This window comes from Oryx dammah, unplaced genomic scaffold (genome assembly GCF_014754425.2).
Source record: "Oryx dammah isolate SB20612 unplaced genomic scaffold, SCBI_Odam_1.1 HiC_scaffold_4, whole genome shotgun sequence".
NCBI lineage: Eukaryota > Metazoa > Chordata > Mammalia > Artiodactyla > Bovidae > Oryx > Oryx dammah.
This window is the reverse complement of record NW_024070188.1, coordinates 77,778,337-77,802,340: the sequence shown is the minus strand read 5'-3', so window position 1 is coordinate 77,802,340 and position 24,004 is coordinate 77,778,337. Positions and strand designations below refer to the sequence as shown.

The 24,004-nt window shown below is 43.7% G+C and overlaps 1 protein-coding gene across 3 annotated transcripts in view; it reads left to right on the top strand.

Moving 5' to 3' along the window:
* CNKSR3 (CNKSR family member 3) overlaps positions 1 to 15,806 on the top strand; it is a 107,759-nt gene extending 91,953 nt beyond the window's left edge. For 2 of the 3 annotated variants that reach the window (XM_040238722.1, XM_040238723.1), the window contains exons 8-13: positions 961 to 1,029; positions 1,297 to 1,443; positions 8,063 to 8,187; positions 10,768 to 10,973; positions 11,445 to 11,534; positions 14,257 to 15,806. In XM_040238722.1, coding sequence (XP_040094656.1) covers positions 961 to 1,029; positions 1,297 to 1,443; positions 8,063 to 8,187; positions 10,768 to 10,973; positions 11,445 to 11,534; positions 14,257 to 14,555 — 936 coding nt within the window. In that variant the 3' untranslated portion in view covers positions 14,556 to 15,806. The remainder of the gene's footprint in view (positions 1 to 960; positions 1,030 to 1,296; positions 1,444 to 8,062; positions 8,188 to 10,767; positions 10,974 to 11,444; positions 11,535 to 14,256) is intronic. The other variant, XM_040238724.1, reaches the window with a different exon arrangement.
* The last annotated feature ends 8,198 nt before the right edge of the window (positions 15,807 to 24,004 follow it).

Genomic DNA, 24,004 nt, shown 5'->3' with positions numbered 1-24,004 from the left:
ATTACTTTCATGTTAAAAACCACCTAATAAGTACAAAGTTATATTCTGCATCTTTCACTTACTCTGTGTCCATAACTGAGTTATTTACCACTGAATGTCAGTTTCCTCAAAACTCCATAAAATAAGCCTATTGATATCTGTAAAGTTTGTTGGCAGAATTTTTAAAACATATTTTAAAATCGTATGAAATATCTTAAACATTGAGTTACAATTTGATTAAATGAACAAGGAACCATGAGAAAATATTTGACAAATAGATTACATCTATTTATCTGCCTATACACACATATGTGGATGTATATATATCTATACAGATACTTGCAAATTGGTAGCAAACTATTATTTGAAGCATGCAAAGTCTGGACTTTGTTTTGATACTGTGAAAACACATACATTTAGAATTCAACCTGAAGACAAAAAAAAATTAAATTTTTTCTAAATATCTTCTGTTTTCGCTATCTTTCTATTTTAGCAATGTGATGATAACATGTAAAACAAGTTTGAGTAAAAGAAAGATTTAGTTTTAATAATCACATAAAAAGCAATTATATGACAGAGTTACAGTGACCGTCTTTACATGTTAAGCAGTTGGTCAGCTTTTACAAGATTAATTTTGACAGGAATACAGGGAAGGTACTTTTTAGATGAATCAGTGGCTTTGATCAGCCTGTTATGTGGACAGTGCGTCCCACTCTTCATGGTAGGTTAGATGAACCTTGGCTGTTCCTACTGACAGATTATCTGTTGTAACAAACCACTGGAGATAACACGTGTATTCACATGCCAAGTTCTACAGGCTGTGCAGTTTCAGGAAACTCAAGCACACTGTGTAACCGCTCTTGAGAAAATTGTATTCCCATTGCTTGTTTTGTGTAGAAGAAAGAAGGGAGATGAAATAGAAGCAGAAAGAAATAAGAGGCTTAAAAAATAAGACAGGTCTCTCTCTCTGTCTCTTAACAGTCTCCTGCAGACAGATCTCAGAAGATTCATGCTGGTGATGAAGTCATTCAGGTTAATCAGCAAACTGTGGTGAGTTTGTTTGTTGAAGCTTCAGACTTCATCTTCCCCTTCTAGAACTTCTAAACCATTTTGCTTGCATTTTAAAAATTTGCAGTTTATATCCAGCTTTCCATAATTTTAAGCAGTGCTAGAATGAACAGGTTTGTATCTGCCTATTTGCTCGTAGCTGATTTCCTTGAGATGAATTCAAGGAAATTTGAATTCCTTGCACTCAAATAGGCTTGAGTTTTCATTATTCATGAGTAAGTCCCCTCTCCTCATTGTCTTTCTTTGAAGGTGGGATGGCAGCTGAAAAATCTGGTGAGAAAGTTGAGAGAGAATCCTACTGGAGTTGTGTTACTGCTTAAGAAGCGCCCCACAAGTTCCTTCAACTTCACTCCTGCCCCCCTGAAAAACCTACGGTGGAAGCCGCCCCTGGTGCAGGTACTGTTATTGGTTGAAAGCCTTTCTTTGACATTGGTGAAGGAACGATGCATAATATCTGAGTTGTCTAAAAAAACAAAAGATTACAGTTTGATTGGTTTCGGGAGCGTATGGTTTATCTGTGTATGGATAATTATCCTGTAATCCCGTATGTTCAGGTGCTCGGTCGCTCAGTCGTGTCCGGCTCTTTGCGACTCCATAGACTGTAACCAGCCGGTCTTCTCTGTCAATTGGATTTCCCAGGCAGGAATACTGGAGCAGATTGCCATTTTCTCCTCCAGGGGATCTTCCCGACCGAGGGACTGAACTCTGATCTCCTGCATTGGCAGGTAGATTCTTTACCACTGTGCCACCTGGGAAGCCCATCCAATAATCCTACTTACATGAGAACAGACTTGCTGGATTTGCGCTGACTTATGTGGCAGCCACTAGCCACCTGTGACTGTTTCAATAGTTAAAATGAAAGCTTCGGTTCCTCTGTCTCACTGGTCACATTTCAGGTGCTGGGTAGCCACTTGCGGCGAGTGTCTGTCATCCCTGCCGACGGTTCCTTCTGGCCCTTCTCCTCTCTCGTTTCAAACACACACTCCCATAAAGGAATCCGGTTTGAACACTGATCTGAGAGAGACCTCCTGGGGTAGAGTCCTCAGCAGCGGTTTATCAAGATAGGGGTAGGGACTGTGAGACCAACCCACCAGGCAGGGACTGTCACTCCTTTGTTAGATTTAGTAGTCCTGGATGACAATAAAAAGCAGACTGGCTTTTAGTTTTATTATTTTAATTCTCTACAGACAATGCACTCTTTACTGCTTACACTTGGGGTGGACATGCACCCCACCAACCCTCTCCTTATCTCATCGGTTCTTTGTGTTTAATTTCTAAACCATGAAAGAAAAGCAGCACACTTTAAAACTCTTTTATAAGACTGAGATTGCCACTTATGTGTAACTCTCTGTGATTTTACTGTCCATCTTCAAATGGAAGAAATGGCAGTACCTCACGCTATCAATGGATGTTTCATGATGCATAGAGGGCTGGAAATCTGTCTGCGTGTGTACCTTAGGGGGGCAGGGGACCCATAAAAATAAAGAACAGGATGTGGACAGTGGAGCCAGGAGGGGCACATAATTAAAGCCACTTCTTAAATAAAAAGGGAATGTATCAATCACACTCCAGCAGCTTCTGTTTGCTTCGGTTCAGTTCAGTTGCTCAGTCGTGTCTGACTCTTTGCGACCCCATGGACTGCAGCACGCCAGCCTTCCCCGTTGTTCTCTTTGCATCACTCAGTATACAGGGCACCATCTTTCAATACTTCTGAAATTCTCAGAATGTGTTACTTGTCACAGAAGGGGTCTTGCTTTACCATCGATAGTTGATGGAGGGCTTCTCGCCAGCCACCTCTGCCAGCTCCTTGGTGCAGGGGGGTGAATGTTGGGTTCTGAGGAAGGGGCGGTGGGCATGGATAGGTGAGCGAAAGCACCTCTTCCCGAGGAGGTGGGAGCCTGGAAAACTCAGTGGGATTTCGTAGGCAGATGGAAGGCTCTTGGAGTAGATGAACGCTGTTCACACAGCCACCAAGGGAGGATACACAGCCGTCAGGGCAGGTGGTGCCCAGATAGGATTTCCTGGAGGCAGAGAGTGTGGCAGACGTTCTTGTGAAATGATTTAGGGCATGTACTTCCTGTAAAACTTGGCAGGGAGGGAGGGAGGCAGATGAAGGAGGGGAAGCCTGCAAGGTGATGTTTCCGGTAGAGTCCAGTCTTGGGCTGTTACTCAGGTGTAACCACACAACACAGGCTCTGGCAGCTGTACTCAGGGATGTCTGCTGTCGGCTGAGGGCAATCCTATGGAGCAGAGGGTGACTGTGAGCTTTTAGCAATAGATACTCGCAGCAGCTGGGTTCACTGGCTAACCAGAGGGGCTCTGAGTGAACATCACAGCTCTCCGGCACAAATAAGTAAACCAGACTCTCGGGCAGAGGGTGGGAGAGAAAGCTGGACCAGTGGGCTGGGCTGGACAGGTGGGTATAGAGTTCTAGGCTGGGGAGCACGGACCTCATCCCACAGGTAATGTCAACAGGTTGATAATTGGTTTTTACACTAATGTCTGGGTTGGTTTGCTACGGCCGCCATAACAAAGTACCAGCCACTGGGTCACTGAAATGAAAGTGTATTCCTTCAGAAGTCCTGGGGGCTAGCGATCTGAGAGCAAGGTTGGCTTCTTGTGACGTCTCCTTCCTTGGCTTGCAGGTGGCCATCTTCTCCTGTGTCTTCATGTGGTCTTTGCTCTGTATGTTGTTATCGTTCAGTCGCTAAGTCGTGCCTGACTCTTTGTGACCCCATGGACTGCAGCACTACAGGCTTCCCTGTCCTTTACTATCTCCCAGAGTTGGCTCAAACTCATGTTCATTGGGTCGATGATGCCATCCCACCAGCTCATCCTCTGTGGCCCCCTTCTCCTCCTGCCTTCAGTCTTTCCCAGCATCAGGATCATTTCCAATGAGTTGGCTGTTCACATTAAGTGGCCAGAGTATTGGAGCTTGCTCTGTATGTCTGTGTCCTAATCACTTCTTACAGGGATACCAGTCAGACTGGATTAGGGCCCACTCATGTGACCTTATTTTAAGTTAAACATATCTTTAAAGACTGCAAGTACAGTCACATTCTGAGCTACTGGGGGTTCAGGGGACACAGTTTAGCCCATGACACTATCTAAACTTGAAACAGCAGGTGGGAGGTGTTACATGTTTGTTGTTGTTTTTGATTGTTAGTTGCTAAGTCATGTCTGACTCTTTTGTGACCCCCATGGACTGTAGCCCACCAGGCTCCTCTGTGCATGGATTTCCCAAGCAAGAATACTGGAGGGTGTTGCAATTTCCTTCTCCAGGTTTCTTCCTGACCCAGGAATTGAACTTTCATCTCCTGTGCTGGCAGGAGGCCCTTTGGAGCCACCTGGATTCTGGGTGAGGCTGGGATAGGGGCGATTCTGTGAAAGACTAACTCAAGAGATCTTTTGGAAGAAGTATCAAGAGGACTCACAAAACAGAGGAAAGGGGTCCAGAACTGAACTCCTTGTCTTCAAATCCAATCTCTGCCTCATCTTAGCTGTGAGACCTCAGACAAGTAGTTAGTATTTCTAAATCTCAATTCTAATTATTCATAGTGACCTTTAGAAAAGTCTTTGGGTTAGGGGTAAGCAGGCAGGGAAAGCGAGAAGCAGATGTGAAATGTAGCAGTGACCCTGCGTGGTGATACCAGTGACAGAAATCAGACAGTCAGAAAAGAACCATCTAGGAGGCAGAGATGGCAGGTCTTCTGATCATCACTGAGTTTGAAATGACAGAGGAAAAGTCAGGTGAATGTGTTCAGAAGGAAAGCAAACATTATTTCTAAGTATAGGCTAGAGTTAGTTCCTTGACCTCTGGAAATTCACTTAAAAAGGGACATGCTTCCTTTTTCCTTTGTCTACCTTCCTGTCAAGCTCCACTCACTGTGCAGTTTGGGGGAAGAGATGAAGGTGAGGAATGAAACATGTAGCTTCACTTCCAACCCAGCTAGAGAACAGCCATCAAAATGCAGAGGCTGGGGACTTCCTGGTGGTCCAGGGGTTGAGAATCTGCCTTCTAACGCAGGGGACCCGGGTTTGATCCCTGGTTGGGGAACTAAGATCCCACATGCCGTGGGAAAACCAGGCCCCCAACTCAAGAGCCTGCTGCTGCTGCTGCAAAGTCGCTTCAGTTGTGTCCAACTCTGTGCGACCCCATAGACGGCAGCCTACTAGGCTCCTCTGTCCACAGGATTCTCCAGACAAGAATACTGGAGTGGGTTGCCATTTCCTTCTCCAGTTTAATCGCTAAGTCACGTCTTAACTCTTTGGAACCCCATGGACCATAGCCCCCTGGGTCCCTCTGTCCATGGGGTTTCCCAGGCAAGAATACTGGAGTGGGTTGCAATTTCCTTCTCCCAACTCAAGAGCCTATGTGTCACAAACTACAGAACCCACACACTCTGGAGCCTGTGTGTCCGTGAACACAACTAGAGAGAAGCCTGCACACTGCAGCAAAGATCCCTTGTGCCTCAGCTAAGACTTGATACAGCCAAAAACAAAATTCAGAGGCCGTTTTATAGCTTAGAATCCTGGCGCTGAGTCCAGGATTTTCTCAGAACAAGAACTCTGGTAGACCAGTACTCCGTACACTTTCTCAGCCCCCATCCTGGGCTTTGCCCCCTGTGTTGTTCTTCAGGGGTCTGTATGCCTGGGTGCCCACCTCTGCTGGGAGGGAGCATCTCTAGTTCTTGTCTGTATCATTAATGTTGTTACTAGAAAAATATTCATTGCTCTGTTTTTAGGCCACCACCCTGGTAAACGAAGGTTATTGATTTAGAAGTAACGATCAGTGTTGGAGTTTAGGGAAATACCTGCTCTGGGGAAATGCCCCAGTTTCCTTCTACTTCTGTTTGTGGAGAACCTGGATCCCAGGCCTCGTGTCTTCAGACGTTGTCCAAGATGATCAGGCTGAGATGTGGATCCGTTCCTTGGTGCAGAGAGCTCGTAGGCTGTGTCTTAGGCACTGACGTATATATGCCTGGGGAGTCTGTTTCCCTGAGCCTCAAAGTCCTCCCCCAAATGGGGCTGTCGCTCTGTGAGCACCGCTAGTCCCATCCTGCCAAGCCTCAGACTCCATTTCACACTTTCACTTCCAGGAGGGTCTCCAGCAATCATCACCTGGACCAGACAGGGCTTCGGTGTCTCTCTCTGTCTCCCCAGGGCCTAGCACAGTCCTCACATGGTGCTTCCCCCTGGCCTTCCCCAGATATCTTCATGCCTTGATTCAGATTTCCCTGCTGTTGTTCCTATTGTTATTGTTTAGTTGCTAAGTCATGTCTGAGTCTTTGCAACTTCAACATGGACTGTAGCTCAGCAGTCTCCTCTGTCCATGGATTTCCCTGGCAAAAATTTTGGAGTGGGTTGCCATGTCCTTCTCACTGTTCTTTTACCAACCAGAAAGGGCTGATCGTCGCTGTTAGACTATAGGAGAGATAGGATTGAAGGTCTCACAAGATTTGAAAAAAAATAGGTCCCCTGAGACCAATAACACGATTAAAATGAAGCCATGTGAATTTTATTTTATTTTATTTTATTTATTTATTTTTTTTTTTTTTGTGAATTTTAAATTTAAAAACTTAGCTCGTGAATACTCAAACAGCATAAGGTCGTGTACTTACTGTGTGATGAGCCTGTGCTAAAGCCCGTTACATGTATTACCACACTTAATTCACCTTTGTTGCTACCGTGTGTGTGCGTGTGTGTGTGTGCACGTGCACACTCAGTCACTGAGTCATGTCCAACTCTTTGTGACCCTGTGGACTGTAGCCTGCCAGTCTCCTCTGTCCATGGGAGTTTTATGCTTGTTCGCGTTTATTCCCATTCTGTAGATAAGGCACAGAGAAGTTGAGTGATTTGCCTGGAGACACACAGCAAATCAGAGGTATAACCAGGATTGCACCCAGAGAGTCTGAGTTCTGAGGCCACACTCCTAGTCAGTGGTAGTGTTGTTAGTGATTAGAAAGGGAAAGAAAGAAAGTGAAGTCGCTCAGTCGTGTCCGACTCTTTGCGACCCTATGGACTGTAGCCTACCAGGCTTCTCCGTCCATGGGATTCTCCAGGCAAGAATACTGGAATGGGTTACCATTTCCTTCTCCAGGGGATCTTCCGACCCAGGGATCGAACCTGAGTCTCCTGCATTGGAGGCAGAAGCTTTAGCCTCTGAGCCGCCAGGGAAGCCCTGTCGGTGATTAGTGTGGACTAACTCATTCTGTCCTCACCGCAGTCCTACGTGAGAGGTACTGTCAATATGATTGCTTTTCAGAGGAGGAAGCTGAGGATTGGGAGTTTAGGTGCTTTGCTCAGAGCTAGAATTCTAACCTCCTGGTCACCTGACTCCCAGGCCTCTGATTCTCACAATGCATCTAGCCTTTCAAAACTCTTGGTAAATGGTTTATACATACCATGGAATATTAGTCATAGAAAAGAATAAACTAATGTCATCTGCAGCAACATGGACGGACCGAGGGATTATCATACTAAGTGAAGTAAGTCAGACACATATCATATGATATCACTTAAATCTGGAGTCTGAAAAATGATACAGATGAACTTATTTACAGAACATAAACTCACAGGCAGAAAATGAATTTATGGTCACCAAAGGGGGAAGGGCAGGAGGGATAAATTAGTAATTTGGGATTAAACATATATACACTAATTACATAAAATAACCCACAAGGACCTACTGTGTAGCACAGGGAGTGATATTCAATATCTTGTAATAGCCTGTAATGGAAAAGCATCTGAAAAGAAATATATTCAGTTATATATATATACATGTGTATAACTGAATCACTTTGTTGTACACCTGAAACTAAGACAACATTGTAAATCAACCATATTAAAAAACAAAGATACTGTGAGTGTCTCAAAGAAGAATATATGTTGAATGTTGCTAGTAGCTGCAAACATGCAAATGACCCAGGACCCTGTTTACCCAGAGGCTGGGGTTGGTTTTGCGGAGAACGATCTCTGAGTTAACCTCCACGCTTTTACACTTGCTCCCTTTCAGACCTCGCCTCCCACCACAACCACCCAGTCCCCAGACAGCACGATGGATGCCTCACTGAAGAAGGAGAAGCCAGCCATCCTGGACCTTTATATTCCTCCTCCACCAAGTGTTCCCTACTCGCCCCGGTAAGTCTGTGCCCATTTTCGTGGTGTGCTCGTCTCCTGGGCCTGGAGATGCTGCTGGTGGTTGGGAAGACCACGAGCATCTCAAGAGGAGGCTGAGGCTCGAATCCACTGTCAGAAAGCATTGACCTGAGTGCGGGGGTCAGGAATGGGTGAAGGGTTCACAAAAGTATAGACTTCCAGTTACAGGCTGAGTCCTGGGAATGGACTGTTGGGGTCAACAGCATGGTGACTGTTGTTAAGAATACTGTGTTGTGTATTTTCAAAGTTGCAAAGGGACTAGATCTTAAAAGTTCTTGTCAGGAGAAAGAAGGAATTAGTCATTGTGTGGGGTGATGGATGTTATCTAAGCTTATTGTGGTGATCATTTTGCAGTATATACATAAATCATTATGTTGCACATCTGAAATGAATACGACATTATATGTCAATTATATCTCAGAAAAACTGGGGGAAGGAAGTGTAATTCTTAAAGGGGAAGTGTAGGGATAGATCCAGTTTTATGGACCTTGAAGCCAGACAGTTTGATGGGGAGGAGGGTGTTCCTTAAAGCATGTGCTTTTGGGTCATGTCATTTTCATTCTTCACTGGGTAGCAGAATGGGCTGTTTTGGGGTTCCCTGAAGCTGAAGTTTCATTAACTACATGGTAAATGTATCTCTGAGGAGGAAGATAATAAATATTTCTGCAAGATCAAAGTTAGTTTTATCTTGTTGAGAGATATGTGTTCTTCATAGGAGTTAAAAAATGTGAAAACAGGTGTGAATGGGCTGTATTTGTGCATCCATATGTGTTTATGTGTATATATCTGTTATGAATTCTTAAAGATCATTGCTTTCTTAATGGCTATTTTAAGTGTTTATGGTGAAGTGAGGATGGTCATGCTAGATGTTATATAGGGTGTGATTGAGGTATGAAATACAGGCTTATTTATACCATCTGACATATTTACATATGCTAGTAAATCTAGAGAATCTGGCTCATTTATTCAACATATATTTCCTGAGAGTTGGGCCTGATTTACCATCTTATGCAAAACAGATGTAGTTCTTGCCCCTAGAGAACTGCCAGTGTCTTAGTCAACTGTTCAAGAATAAATTGAGAAATACGTAATCATGCTATAATATTTCATAAGATAAAAGTTTGGACTGAACCTGTAGTGATGTTTCACTTTATATTGGAGTTTTTAATTTGTTTTTTGTTTTAAGCTGAACTCTTTACATCCACTGTGTTTCTTTCCTGGGCACAAAAAAGAAGTAACATCATTTTCCTCTTCCTTGAGTCTTGGTTTGCCCAGAACTTATTACAGCAGGTGGAGCAGTGACCTCAGTGATCAGGGCGTTCCGGTTGGAGGATAAGGCTCTTCCCCATATCCACAGACCAGAGTTCCTGTGGTTGTGGGATTTTAAGTGTGTTCAAAACTATAAGGAGCTGTTTGTTGCTTCTGCCGGTGGAGAGCAGAGGGTTTCACTGATGGCCAGCACGTGGGCTGTTCTATCAGAAACTGTAGGGAGGATCACCCCGACACCCCTAATCCTGAATATTCTTGCCTGAGTCTCAGTGAGGGGGTCACAAGAGCCATGGCAAGAAGAAGAGTATGCACAGAGTAAGGGCAAAAGGGAACTGGGGCTCTTAATGTATTTGGGAGAAGACATATGGGGACACATACGTACTGAAAGACACCGTTAAAGAGCATATTTTATTAGGAATGAAACATGCAAATGGTCACAGAGAACAAGTGGTGAGTGTGGAAAACGTTGCAAATGGGGAAGCTGTATTCCAGGTTTAAGAGTATAGAAGGAGACAGATTCATGGTGGCAGTGGGGGTGCGGGGGTAGGTACAGGTAGCAGACTCACTGGCAATACCAGTAGGCCAGGCTGATCTTTAGACTATTTGGACTTAGTAGACTCTGTATTTATATAGTCATTTTGCAGTGATCCCCAATGGAATTTACTAAATGCAAAAAGTTAACCAGCTGGTAACTTGGACTCAACTAAAGTTAATTTTATAAGTCTTAGTATAAGCTGGCATTCAGAAAGAATTAAGTTGCAGGCAGTGGTCCAATTTTTGCTGATTTTCTGTACTTAGTTCAGAAAATAGACAGTTTCCATAGGTCACTATAAAGGCCCCTTTGTATTTTTTGACATCATTTTCAAATCTAACAACTGCCATTATACTTTAAGTGTCTTCTTTGCTTGATCTTGGCAAAGATACTAATCTTGGCATGAGAAAAAAGGTTTGGTCCTATCTTTACTTGTGGTGTCTGTAGTAAATAGGAGATTCAGTTCTACTATAGGATAGGTGTACAGGGAAACCAAAGCTAGCTTTTCAAAGGTATATTTGTATCCTTTAACTATATATATGAAAAAGTCTCATTTCCGCTTATTTAGTAGGATCATGATATTTACTTTTATTTAATAGGATCTCTATGTATTGGAGAAGCAGCTGTGCTTTCCCTCTTTCATCCAGAGGGAAAGGAGAATTTAAGTTGTCTTCCGTGTGCTGGCAATAGGATGCCTCTTATAATTCTTTTGTTTGAGAGGATCTTCGTAAGCAACTTAATTATTGCCTTCCATCCTGCAGGGAAGAGAATGGGGGTTCTGTTTACGGATTCAGTAAATGTAAACAGCCACAGCCTGGCCCTAAGGGTTCCGAGTCCCCCAATTCCTTCCTGGACCAGGAAAGCCGGAGACGGAGATTCACCATTGCCGATTCTGATCAGCTGCCTGGCTATTCCGTGGAAACCAATATTCTGCCCGCAAAAATGAGAGAGAAAACGCCATCTTACGGTATGCAGCTGGGTGTTTGTTCTCTTCCCCTCCCCCTTCCTTATTTGGAACTGCTGGATGAATTTGGCAGACTTGAAGGGTAATCTGAGGAAAACATAAACCTCAATGAAATTCTAAGTATGAGACCTTTATTCATCTCTCCAAAGCCAAGGCTGGTTGAGTCATCACACGGCCTGGCATCCAAGCCCAGTGGGGTGAGATCATGTTACGGTTTTAACTTTCAGTGCCTGCATTTCAACTTGCAGTTGCTTTGCTCCAGGAACCCACAGACTCAAGTTCAGCACACCTCTGGCTTCATGGCGTGCTGAGGAAACCCACTGCTTTAAAACACTTTTTCCTTATTTTAAACTAGGTTTTGCTTATGCTGCAGTGAGTGTGGTCTTGGGGTGTGGGACGGTCTATTTCTAAATAAAGGGTTCTCTGAAGTCCAGAAACTCTCAACTTCTCCTTTTTCTTCCCCTTCCTCTGAAGGCAAGCCCCGGCCCCTGTCGATGCCTGCGGACGCGAGCTGGATGGGCATCGTGGACCCTTTTGCTAGACCTCGAGGTCATGGGAGGAAAAGTAAGTTTAAGCAAATGGAAAAGCACCAAACGTAAAGCCCAGGCCTTCATCTCGGGCCTCTTCCTAAGTGTGCTCAGTGACCACTAAAGTCATCTTCTCATCTACAACATCAGGGCTGCTGAAGGCCTCTAAGGTTCTACCTGTGTCTTTGTTGTTTAGCCGCTCAGTTATGTCTGACTCTGTGCAACCCCACGAACGGCAGCATGCCAGGCTTCCCTGTCCTTCATGGCCTCCGGGAGTTTGCTCAAACTCCTGTCCGTTGAGTCGGTGAATCCTAGTTAGTTCTTGTAAATCTCCTAATTAGTTTCTAGTGCTTTACACTGGCTGTAGACATCGATGGTCCAATTTCTAAACAAGTAGAAATACCTTATTCATTAAACAATCCCATCCTCAATTTTTAGCTTTTCATTATTGGAGTCTCTCTTATTTTTGATGGACAGGCATAGCTTTTTTTCTTCCCTATCCTTATATTAGAGAATAATTACTATTGGAAAAGAAACTTATGTTTAATTAACCCTCTATTCCAAGTTACTGATGATGATGCTTCTCTTAAGGGAAATGTTGACCCAGATTACATTTGATTGTCAGGACATCCTAACATTGATTTTGCAGTGCTGGAACAAAGAGCTGTTGAAAAGATAGACATCAGGTAGGCCTGAGATAGTAAAAGAAAGAAGAAATAAATTCTGGTGCCTCAACTGCCAAAATGCTCAACCCCTGACATTTCCCTGGGACTTGGTAAAGTTTGTCACCTAAGTAGCTGAATTACCTGGATGATACTAAATTGGAAAAAGGGAGAAGATGCCATCCAAGGTCTAAGACACCCTTAGCTGATGTGAAAAATCTGTGGAGCAGACAGCAGGGGGCAGGGCAGTCCTTTGTTTAGATCTGAAATGTCCACAGCCTTGTTGCCAGTCTTTTTTAGCCTTTGAAGCCCCAGATGTAGTCTTTTAATATTTGAGATACGGGGTGTAGGGGTGGGGAGTGTGAGGTTAGGAAAATGGAAAGATACCTGACCTCTATCCCACCTTCCACATTTTCCTGGTGTTATCATTTTAGAAGGAAAGTTATCTGCATAAAATAATGGATACTTCAGGAAAACAAAACAAAACATGACCTTTTTTTGGAGAGACAACTCACACGCCATAAAGCTCATCCTGTTAAAATCTACAATTCAATGGGTTTCAGTATATTCATAGAGTTGTACTAATTCCAGAATATTCTGTTACCTCAACAAGAAAACCCTGTAAGCAGTCATTCCTCATTCCCACCTCCTTCAGCTCCTGGCAACCAAAAATCTACTTTCTGTCTCTTGATTTACCTACTTAACGCACTTCATATGAATAGACTCCTATGGGCGCTTTTTAAAAGTAACGTTTCTCCCCTTTGATTACAAAAGCAAAACAAATAGAAAATATGAGAAAACTTATCTGTAATCTGCTTCCCCAGCTTAGAAATAATCACTCTGTGTGTTTTGTATATCTTCTAATTGTTCCTATATTTACATATTATACACTTAGGAAAAATATGCAAAATATGTTCAGAAATACTATGTAAGAGGAACACATGCATTTTGTGTAATAGTTGCATTAGTAATCTGTCTTATGGCAATGGTGGTGGTTTATTTGCAAAGTCCTGTGCAACTCTTCTCTGACTCCCATGGACTGTAGCCCACCAGTCTCCTCTGACCATGGGATTTCCCAGGCAAGAATACTGGAGTGGGTTACCAATTCCCTCTCTAGGGGATCTTCCTGACCCAGGGATTGAACTTGCGTCTCTTGCATTGCAGGCAGATTCTTTATCATCTGAACCATTTATTCAGTCTGCTATGGTTGGACATTTAGGTTATTGCTGTTTTTTTTCCTCTCAATTGTAAATAATGCTTCAAGAAACACCTTGTACATAGATCTTCCTATGCTTTTTTTTTTTTTGGCTGAAGCTCACAGCATGTGGGATCTTAGTTCCCTAACCAGGGATTGAACCTGTGACCTCTGCAGTGGAGGAGCAGAGTCTTAACCAGCGAAGTCCCAGTCTGCGTACATTTTTAGAAGTGGAACTTTTTGATCAAAAGAAGGCTGCATGCTGCCAGGGTGCCCGGAATTTTACGATTCTATTTGATTTCTTACCCCCCACCCCCACCCGCTCCCCATCCCAGGGGGGCTGACTTTTAGGGTAGGATCATTCTTTCTTCTCCAGAAATGTCCCAAGCCTTGCAGAGCAGTAGAATCTTTGAACCCCACCCATTAAAGGTGGAGAGTGCCTGCCCTGCAGTCAGGGTGACAAGCAAAGGCACCCCACCTTCCTGAGTACCCCTGAGGGATGCTCCTGCGTAAGAACAGTGGTTCCAAGGGCCGGTGCTCCAGGGTGCAGGTATTGAATAAGCACAGATGTGGAAGGAGTGATAGCATTACAAGATTTTCTTTGTTTTCTGATCTCAAGTGCAATTATGAAAATCCTACACTGATTAAAAAGGGCAGGCTTACTGATTCTTCTCTTGCCCCCGTGTTACCTCTCAGAAAAGCAGCCTGAAGTGTGGATGTCTTCCATTTCTGCTTTCTCAAAGCCCTGCGGGGTGGGCCCGGCCGCCTAGGGGACCTGGTAGCCTATCCGTGAGTGGAAGGCAGGGTGAGGTGTCTCTTTCAGGAGCAGGGCAAGTCTGGGCAGCGGGTGTGCGGATGATGGGTATTTTAATGGACTGCTTGTGGGCTTTATCCGATAACAGGTGAGGATGCCCTCTGCCGGTATTTCAGTAACGAGCGTATCCCTCCCATCCTCGAAGAAAGCTCCTCGCCCACGTACCGCTTCTCAAGGCCCGCGACCGAGAGGCAGCTGGTCCGAGGCGCAGACTACATCCGAGGCAGCAGGTGCTACATCAGTTCGGATCTCCACAGCAGCGCCACGATTCCGTTCCCGGAAGAAGGGACCAAAAAGAAAGCCGGCTCCTCAGCCGCCAAGTCCTCGTCGCCAGAACCGTCCCTGCTGGTCAGCTGGTTGACTCGCCTGAAACTCTTGACTCACTGAACCCCACACTCCCTGGGGCCTCCTGAACTCCTGCTACCAAGTGCCTTGTTTCCTCGGTTGGCAATCTTGTTCTGATTTTCATCCACAGTATTATGTAGCCATCTTTTGCAATTTCGTGGGTTTCTTTTCTTTCTTTTTTTTTTTTTGCAAAGTTGTATATTGCACTTCTTGGAATTTTGAAGTCATTGGATGGGAATAAATCCAGAGAATCTTAGATCAGATGCTAACTTGTGGTGGCCAAAGGAGAGAAATGGGGAGAGTCTGCCCCCTGCCCCCCACTTTTTTCTGTTGCTTCCTTAAGAGTTAGAACACAGAGACACACTCTCTAAAGCAGAGCCTTGGCCAGGAATGGTATGATCATTACAGAGAACTGGGCCATTGTTCATTTTGAGGGTGGAACTACGATTGGTGGCTGCTGTCACACAGATGTGTTGGGTTTTGGTCCAACCTCTTCACCTGAAAAAGCCAGTGGAGAAAAGTTTTGTTTTGATTTTTCAAGCTATATATACCACATGTGTAGGTGTAGCAGCCTTAACCTTGAAATAACACATGGGCAGCATCTGATGCTCTTTCAAAGCAGAGGTATAAATGTAGGCCTGTTACACTTGTTTAACGCCATTTGCATAACAATCAGTGTAGGTCAGTTAATACAGAAACACGTGAAAACATTTAGATAGGGCTTACTACACCCAAAGTTTATGGTTATTTGTAAGGGGTGTCATTGTTGATGATGTATATTATTGTCTTTAAGGGAAAAGAAGCTATAAGACTTGCTGACAGCCAAAGTCTCATTCAGAAAAATGAAGCAAGCATACTTAGGTTTATGAGAGAGACATCAGTTTGCATTTTAACCTGGTCAGTGACTATCTTCCAGAAAAGAATGGACAGTTCTTCAAAACTGTACACATTTTGCAATTAGAAACCTCTTGGAAAAATCTCACAGTCACTCATTTTCAACTAGCATATGGTATTTTGGAAAAGTGTGTCTGTGTATTAACTCTTGTTTAAACTGAATGTATGATACTTTGTTAGAATGGAAAAGTACTATCTTGTTAATTTAAGTGTTTTAAATATAGTTGTATATTTTTCTTACTCTTAGTCACATGTAATTGGTATATTTCTGTTTTGTGTCCTACAGGAAGCTAATGAAAAAGTGTTCAAGATGTTTTCAGGTTTACCAGTGACCACCATGGCTGTTGCCACCGTGGGCATTATTGTTAAACAAGAAAAAAAATAAACCCTCTGAAGCAATTTTAGAATTTTATGGATTAGAAATGGGGACATTGAGGGGCACGTGTGAAGTTTACATTTGGGGACTTTTCTGAGCTGTACCCCTGGACAAAGCTGGTATTTGTCTTGAATTGTCTACTTTGCTGAACTGCCTGAAATCGGAGATTCCTTGGAGTTAGCAAACATCTTCCTTTTAAAATGCCTCTGTGCGATTGAGGGAGTTGGTGAGCTTCAGGGAACTGGCAACCACTTGCATATTTGTGTGAATGAATTCAGTCAGGCTGTTTTGGTGTCAACCAACCCCCAAAGGAACTGCAGTGAAGATATAGTTGTTTCATGGGGGTTACGGGGTTTGGCAAATGGAGGGAAGAAGAGGCTTGGAATGTGTGATTCACTGGGTGCTTGACAATACAGTATAAGGGCAGAGCGGGGGTGGGGTGGTCTGGTAATCAGGGAACGGGGAACTAGGAGGACTATGGAAAAGGGGGAGCGCTAGTCCCTGCCTTTGTATGTTGGCTTGGCTGGCTTTAAGCGCAGACAGTGGGGGCAGGGGACGACTCTTCCTCTCACTCCTCAGCTTTAGGGGAGCTTTAGATCTCCTGAGTTATGAGTTCAATGGCTGTGGAGGTCTTAGCTGGAGGTCAGCCCCTTTGCTGTGGACTAAATGCCCTTTATGATCAAATGACCATCCTCAAGTGAATTTTCAGTGACCAACTCAAGTAGCTGTACTAGATTGGTGTTTCTCAGACTGTTCCCTGAAGTCCTAAGATGGGGACTTTCTATCTCTACGTCTCTCTCTGCCAAACTAAATGTATCTGTTTTGTGGGGGTTATTATCATTTTGTTTTTCCTCCTTGAAAGTAAAGCAGTTGCCTCCTGGCCTGCAGACCATCAGTATTCCCACGTTTCAGTTTATTTCAGAGAACTCTTAGAGGTATTTATACTTACCTTTTTTTATCCCCCTAAAGAGCTGGTAAGGACTTCCCTGGTGGCTCAGATGGTAAAGTGTCTGTCTACAATGCAGAGACCGGGTTTCAATCCCTGGGTTGGGAAGATCCCCTGGAGAAGGAAATGGCAATCCACTCCAGGACTATTGCCTGGAAAATCCCATGGACAGAGGAGCCTGGTGGGCTACAGTCCATGGGGTCGCAAAGAGTCGGACACGACTGAGCGACTTCACTAAAGAGCTGGTGGTATAAGTAAATCTCTGACACTTGAGCATATTGCTTTTTTGCCACCACAGGCATAAATGGAATGGCCATGCAGGCCTAATGAGGCTGTTTCCACCTTTTGAATATGTGGTTAGTACTTGCAGACAGTGTTAAGTCACTCAGTTGTGTCTGACTCTGTGACCCCATGGACTGTAGCCCGCCAAACTCCTCTGTCCATGGAATTCTCTGGGCAAGAATATTGGAATGGGTAGCCAATTCCTTCTACAGGGGAGCTTCCTGACCAGGGACTGAACCCAGGTCTCCTGCATTGCAGGCAGATTCTTTACTATCTGAGCCGCCAGACATTGATCACATTTTGCTTCCACCCTTATGAATAGAATCGCTGCATGATTTGCTGTGGGATGAGACTTCTGCCCAGTTCTTCCTTGGAGGTTATACGGAAGGTGGGCACCTTGAAAAGGAAAAACCTCCTCTTGGTATGGGATTGGCCAATGACATCTGAGGGCTTCCCTGATGGTAAAGAATCTGCCTGCAATGCAAGAGACTTGGGTTTGATCCTTGGGTTGGGAAGATCCCCTGGAGAACAGAAAGGCTATTCACTCCATATTCTGGCCTGGAGAATTCCATGGACTGTATAGTCCATGGGGTTCCAAAGAGTTGGACAGGACTGAGCAACTTTCACTTTCACTGACATTTGATTTCATTCACCTTTGTAGTTCCCCTGCTTGTGTGTGTGTGTGTGTGTTTCCACTTAAAAGGCAGTTAGGCCATTTACTAGCATTAGGAGAGCATTCCTTTAAACAAAAGAGAGAACTCTGAACACTAAAATCTCACCCAGTCTATGAAAACTTGAGACCAAACTCTCCAGCATCTGTACACAGCTTAATCATGAACAAGAGCAAGAAGTCGAGTTAAATAAATTAAACCAAACTGTCCTGCTACAAGGAAATGAAAACTGGGGGACTGCTTATACCCTCCCCGCCCCCACATCCAAAGTCCTCACTTTCACACTTCAGTGTTTCTGCTGTAAGAATGTTAACAATTCCCCAGTGCAGTACAAAACCGCTTCCCATTGTCTCTTAAGGCAGTCATTTAATTACCAATCGCCAAAGGCTAAGAAAATTTCGTGGGAAAAGGGCATACCCTTTGGCTCTGTGTGTGATCTGTAGCTGAGGAGCCAAGTTCTTCAGACCCGACCACTGGCAGATACCCCATTTTTCGGGGAGAGCGCCGTCACAGAATCTCAGGCTTCGGAGCTCGGCTTCTCCATCTGTAACAGGTAGGCCTGGAGAGGGAAGACCCTCTAAGCTTCTGGATCGAGGTCGTCATTATACTCCAGCAAGTGTCACACGAGACAGCCCAGGGGAGGTGAAGTCCCCCCAGGCTGCGCGTGACAAGGGTCGGTGGCCACGTGGCGGCCCACGCACACGTGGCCCTGCTCCAGGAATGCCACGGCGGCCTGGAGGTGCTTGTGCCACGCGCAGCTTGAGGAGCACGCTGGGCAGGGCAGAGGGTCGAGGCCGTGAGGACATCGCACGGTTCCAGCGACTCGCGCGGGCATGAAGCCGGCATCAGAGAAGCAAGCAAAACGGGTCAGGCGCCGCAGGATTGCGCAGGTGCCGTGCAAAACTTGCGCCCCGCCCCGCCCCGCGGCGTCGAGCCTGTAGTTCTCTCGCAACTGCAGCGACACCTTCGCGACACACGCAGCTCTTGGAGGTTGTGATCCCTGACCTCCCAGTTCAGGGAAGTCCAACTCCTTCAGCAGCTTCTGCTTTGAGGCACTTAAGTTTCTGTGATGCCGGCTGGTATCCTGCAGGACCCAAGGCCCTTCTACTTGTGTTATTTAAAAAAATATGTTCGTGCTAATCACCCGGAAGGTGAGTATTTAAAAATCTGCTGATGAAAAACTGGCTTAAAGAGTACGCAAAGCAGGGCTTCCCTGATGGCTCGGACGGTAAAGATCATACAAAGCTGGTTTCTGATGTTTTTTCACATATGTGGAAGACCTTGCGTGATGAATCAAGCCCAGGAGGACCTTAATGCGAGTTTACTGATACCTAAAGGGACTCATAGGGCTTGCCTCATAGCTCAGTTGGTAAAGAATCTGCCTGCAATGCAGGAGACTTGGGTTCGATTCCTGGGGGGTGGAAGATCCCCTGGAGAAGGAAATGGCAACCCACTCCAGGTTTCTTGCCTGGAGAATCCCATCAACAGAGGACTCTGGCGGGCTACAGTCTGTGGGGTCGCAAGAGTCGGACCTAGCGACTTTTATTTCACAAAGGGACTCATAAAGTAGATTTTATAAACTATAAAATTTGAGATTAGAAAAAAAAATTATTAATCTTATTGTAAAAATTATAATTCTCTGGAAATTTCTGAAATGCTAAGTTTTGACTTAGGGATTTTATTTATTTTTGGCCAGAATTGTTGCTAGAAGTGTTTTGCTGTGTGACTGAGGTTTGGCAAACAGAAGTAAAAGAAAAAGTGATTATATCAAATTTGAATTTACTGGAGGTCATGTATTTCTCTAGTTTTAAGAACTTGAGACCTGTCCCAAACCCTTTATATGTGTGTGTGAGAGAGACAGAGAGACAGAGAAAGAGAGAGAGAGAATTTTTTCTTGTTTCTTCTAAGAGAATTTTTTCCTACTACAAAAGTTCTGAAACAGTGTCCTATGACCTATTGATTTTGGAAAGAGAAGTGGTAAGTGTTGTCTATAAGCAACAAAATAATGTCACTCTGTCAACAGGCTGTCATACAGTATTTTGTGGGGCTCCTCTTACTTAGAAATGCACCTGGGGTTGGGCTTTTAAGGTCTAGATTCTGGATGTAACCTGGTCATTCCTCAATGTGTGGTAAAATGCTATGGCAGTGTTTATGAAGCACATCTTCTAGGTCAAAATTTACTGTTCATGGGATGCCAGTTTACAACAGCCCCCAGGGGTTAAAACATGTGAGGAAAAGCCTGAAGAAGAGGATGTTAATCCTCACTCTTTCCTGGATCCGACTGCCCTGGAGTCACTGGGCAGAGAAAGGCAATTCCCTGAGGTCTTCATGTCATGCTTGCAGCTGAATATTACACATGCTCTCCTTTCCCAAGCTTCTTGTTTCTCTGAAAAGTTGTGAAACTGAAACTGTAGGAGAAAATTAAGAAATCAGCCTCAAAGGTGTTTTAAAAAGAAGAAGGACTCCATCACTCCTCAAATCCAGGGATATTGATAGTCTCATCATTTTCTCTCCTCTTGCCAGGAGCATTGTAAATCATCAAATGTTTGCAAAGGGAATGATTAAAAGGAGAGAAAACATCAGAGGGAAAAAAAAATAGTTTTTTTCTCCCTTGTTCTTTCATTGTCTAGACCCACTGAAAGGGATTTTCCATTTAACTTTATTTTTTGGATGACGAAGACTGGATTTGAGGGTGATCCTTCAACATTTTGACATATCTCTGTGTGAACATTTTGGTTTATCTTAAGAAAACAGGAAGGACTTTAAAAATGAACTTTTAATATAAAGTAATATTTTGTCTGAAGTAAGAAATTGTCCATTTTAATTTTGTGAGTGTGGGGTTCTGTTTTCTTACTCATCGACACTTCTGTGTCCTTCCAGCTGAGGTCATGCCAGGGTAAGAATGGAGGAATTTCAGGAATAAGTGTTAATTTAGAAGTCGCTGACCTTTGGAAGCTGGCATCCAGTAGTTAGAAGCAGTTGAGGGTTCAGCTTTTGAAGTTAGATAATCCAGCTGTCTCACTGTAGCATTTACAAGCTCTGCAACGTGAAACAAGTTACTTATCTCTCTGCTCCTCAGTTATCTGTGAAGTGGGGATAAAAATAGAATCTCATTCATAGGCTTACGGGAATTAAATGAGATAGTGTTTGTAAGGCCTGTAGGATCCTCCAGCACCCAGCACTTAGGAGATGCTGACTCTTGTTGAAACACAAGTAGCAGTGTTTGCTCCATCTTGCATGCATGCTCAGTTATGTCTGACTCTTTTCGACCCTATGGACTGTAGCCCACCAGGCTCCTCTGTCCATGGAATTTTCCATTCAAGAAAATTGGAGTGGGATGCCATTTCCTTCTCCAGAGGATCTTCCAGACCCAGGAATTGAACCTGTCTCCTGCATTGGCAGGTGGAATCTTTACCACTGAACCACCTGGGAAGCTCCTTGCTCTATCCTAACTTCTAGTAAATAAGGCATTCAGAGCTGGTCAATAGGCTTTTGTCCATAACCAGCAAAATTATGCTGTGGCCACACTATTAGAAGGCTGCTGTATAGTCTGCAGCTTGGAAATGTGGCTTTTACTGGTACAGATCTCAATTATTCAGAAGTTTTGGATGAGTCAAAACTAAAAAATGATAAAACTTTATGATTGGATGCACTCTGAATAATAGAGTATTATTTTAATATTGGCTCGATTTATCAGCATATTTTCTCTTTAACCACATCCCCCCAACTTTCTTCAACAGAATAATGTATAAAATAAAGGAAATCTGAGCATTTCCCCATCTCCTAGTTGACTGAATGACTTTTGCCTCCCATCCCTGGTTTGAAGTGGCACCCTAAATTTATTTCTGTGTTTCATATAATTAGAAAAAAAAGGGAATCATGTGGAATGGTTTCTGTGTTAGAAAGTCTCGTGAAAAAGGACTCCTTCATACATATAAAACTAAGAGATTGTGTTGCCTCTGTAGGAGGTGAAAAGGATTGTCCTCACGTGCTACTCCCAACTAATGCATTGGTAGGTCCAGGGAGACATAGGGAAAGAGATTCCTTGAGAGAGTCAAGGGGAACTAGAAAATGGTTGTTAGCCTTGACTTTCTTTTCTTTTCTTTTTTTTTGCATTTTGTCTTTCAACCATCTGGACATATGGAATGTATCAGTGAGCACACAGACCAAGAGATGTTCAGCTAATACAGACATAGCAGCTCCATTCCTGCCCGTCCTTGTGTTTGTCTCACTCATCTGTTAAGCAGAATCATATGAATCGTGAATATTTGGCCATGTTAGAATAAAAACCTACAGAGCCAGCAGTCAGTTTGATTCGATCTAGTAGATTACAGATGCCCCAAGATCAGAGATCATGTTTGTTTCTTCTTTTTGCTGCTAAGTCGCTTCAGTCATGTCCGACTCTGTGAGACCCCAGAGATGGCAGCCCACCAGGCTCCCCCATCCCTGGGATTCTCCAGGCAAGAACACTGGAGTGTGTTGCCATTTCCTTCTCCAATGCATGAAAGTGAAGAGTGAAAGTGAAGTCACTCAGTCCTGTCCGACTCAGCGACCCCATGGACTGCAGCCTACCATGCTTACTTTCTAGCAAAACTCAATTCTGTTCTGTGTCCTGTGTTACAGTTACATTTTGTAATAACTGTCTGCCTCTGTGGATCTCTCATCCCCATTACCCTGAACATCCAAAGATAACCCTCAAATTTGACCTTACTCATCTGTTTATTTCCTAGGAAATAATCTGTTTAATTCCTAGGAAGAAGGGAGACTATTATGGGTGAATGACTAAACTGGCATTTTTATATTATAATTCTTATGGCAATGCCAAGGATAGCAAGGGTTGGCCATGGGTATTTAGCTCAGATGAGCAATTAACACACAAAGAGAAAAGCACACAAAACAGAACAAAAACCCTGGAACCTGATTTTTGGAGAAGAAAAGAAATTAACCCAGACCTTTCAATATTTACTTCTCTTTTTAGCTCTTGTGACAGTTTAATAAATGGAAAAATATTTAAGCCAATCTTGTTTATAATACTGTATTTTACTTGAAAGTGCTATTGCTTTTTTTCAGATTTCTCTTCAAGGAAGGAATGTCATTGAACCCACTATTGAACCCAGAGGGCATTCATGGATGTTAACTGAATGATACTCTTTAAGTAAGTAAGTAAGTAAATGTCACTCAGTCGTGTCCGACTCTTTGCGACCACATAGACTGTAGCCTACCAGGTTCCTCCGTCCATGGGATTTTCCAGGCAAGAATACTGGAGTGGATTGCCATTTCCTTCTCCAGGAAGCCAACCCAGGGATCGAACCCAGGTCTCCCACTTTGTAGGCAGACGCTTTACCATCTGAGCCACCGGGGAAGTCTTCGATCAGGGTGTAAGCTTTTGTTTGTGTGTTAGTTAACAGCTAGTTAATTTTAGTTAATGCTATTCCTGAAACCCCTGACTTAGCACTTACTTCTGGGTTTTCATCCTGAGGATGGACTCGTCCTTCTAGGTCCAGCCCCCAAGGTGACTCCCAAGGTCATTGCTATGAGGCCTTCCTTGAACTTGCTCTGGACAGAATTCACTGGTCTCTGCTGTTTTTCTGTAGCATTGACTCCTCCTGTTAAATGTTTGGCTCTCCAGCTTGGATTATGAACCTTTCTAAAGCAGGGTCTCTTTAACTCACATGGTAGGTAGAGTCAATATTATTGAAGTAACTAGATGGTAAAATTAATGACTGTACAGTTGGGAAAAAATTTAAAAAAATATTAAGGTTTTAGGTTAGAAAAAAGATTTTATATTAAGGTTTTTTTGCATACTACTACATATAGTATTTCATGACATAAGCTCTCATTCCAAAGGAAAACATTATACGAGGTGTCAGAACTTCATCATATTTATTAGGAAGAATAAACCTAGGCTGTTAACAATAGCTCCTTTGCTTACAGAATTACAGTAACTGCTGAGAATGTAAGCACTTGCAGAAGTCTACAGAGGACTCATTTAAGAATCGTACAGGCAGTTTCAAATTAACCATAGGAAAATTAGTAGTGGGAACTTGGGGCAAAAGGACCTTCTTAGAAATTCAGGCAAGATGGAGGACAATTTCAGTTGTGTGAGGTTAGGTCGAAGGAGAGTAGTTTGACCTGAGAAAATCAAGTGTATAAATATTAAAGCTGTTGATGAGACAGTGAAATTCTGTCTAGAAGTTCATCCTAAGAGATTCAGTGATAGAATTACTGAGAATATTGTTGCTGTGTTTTAGAGACAACCAGCAAATGCTGCCCATACCGTCTTCAGACCTGAAAGCCTCGCTTTAAAATGATGTCCTCTGCT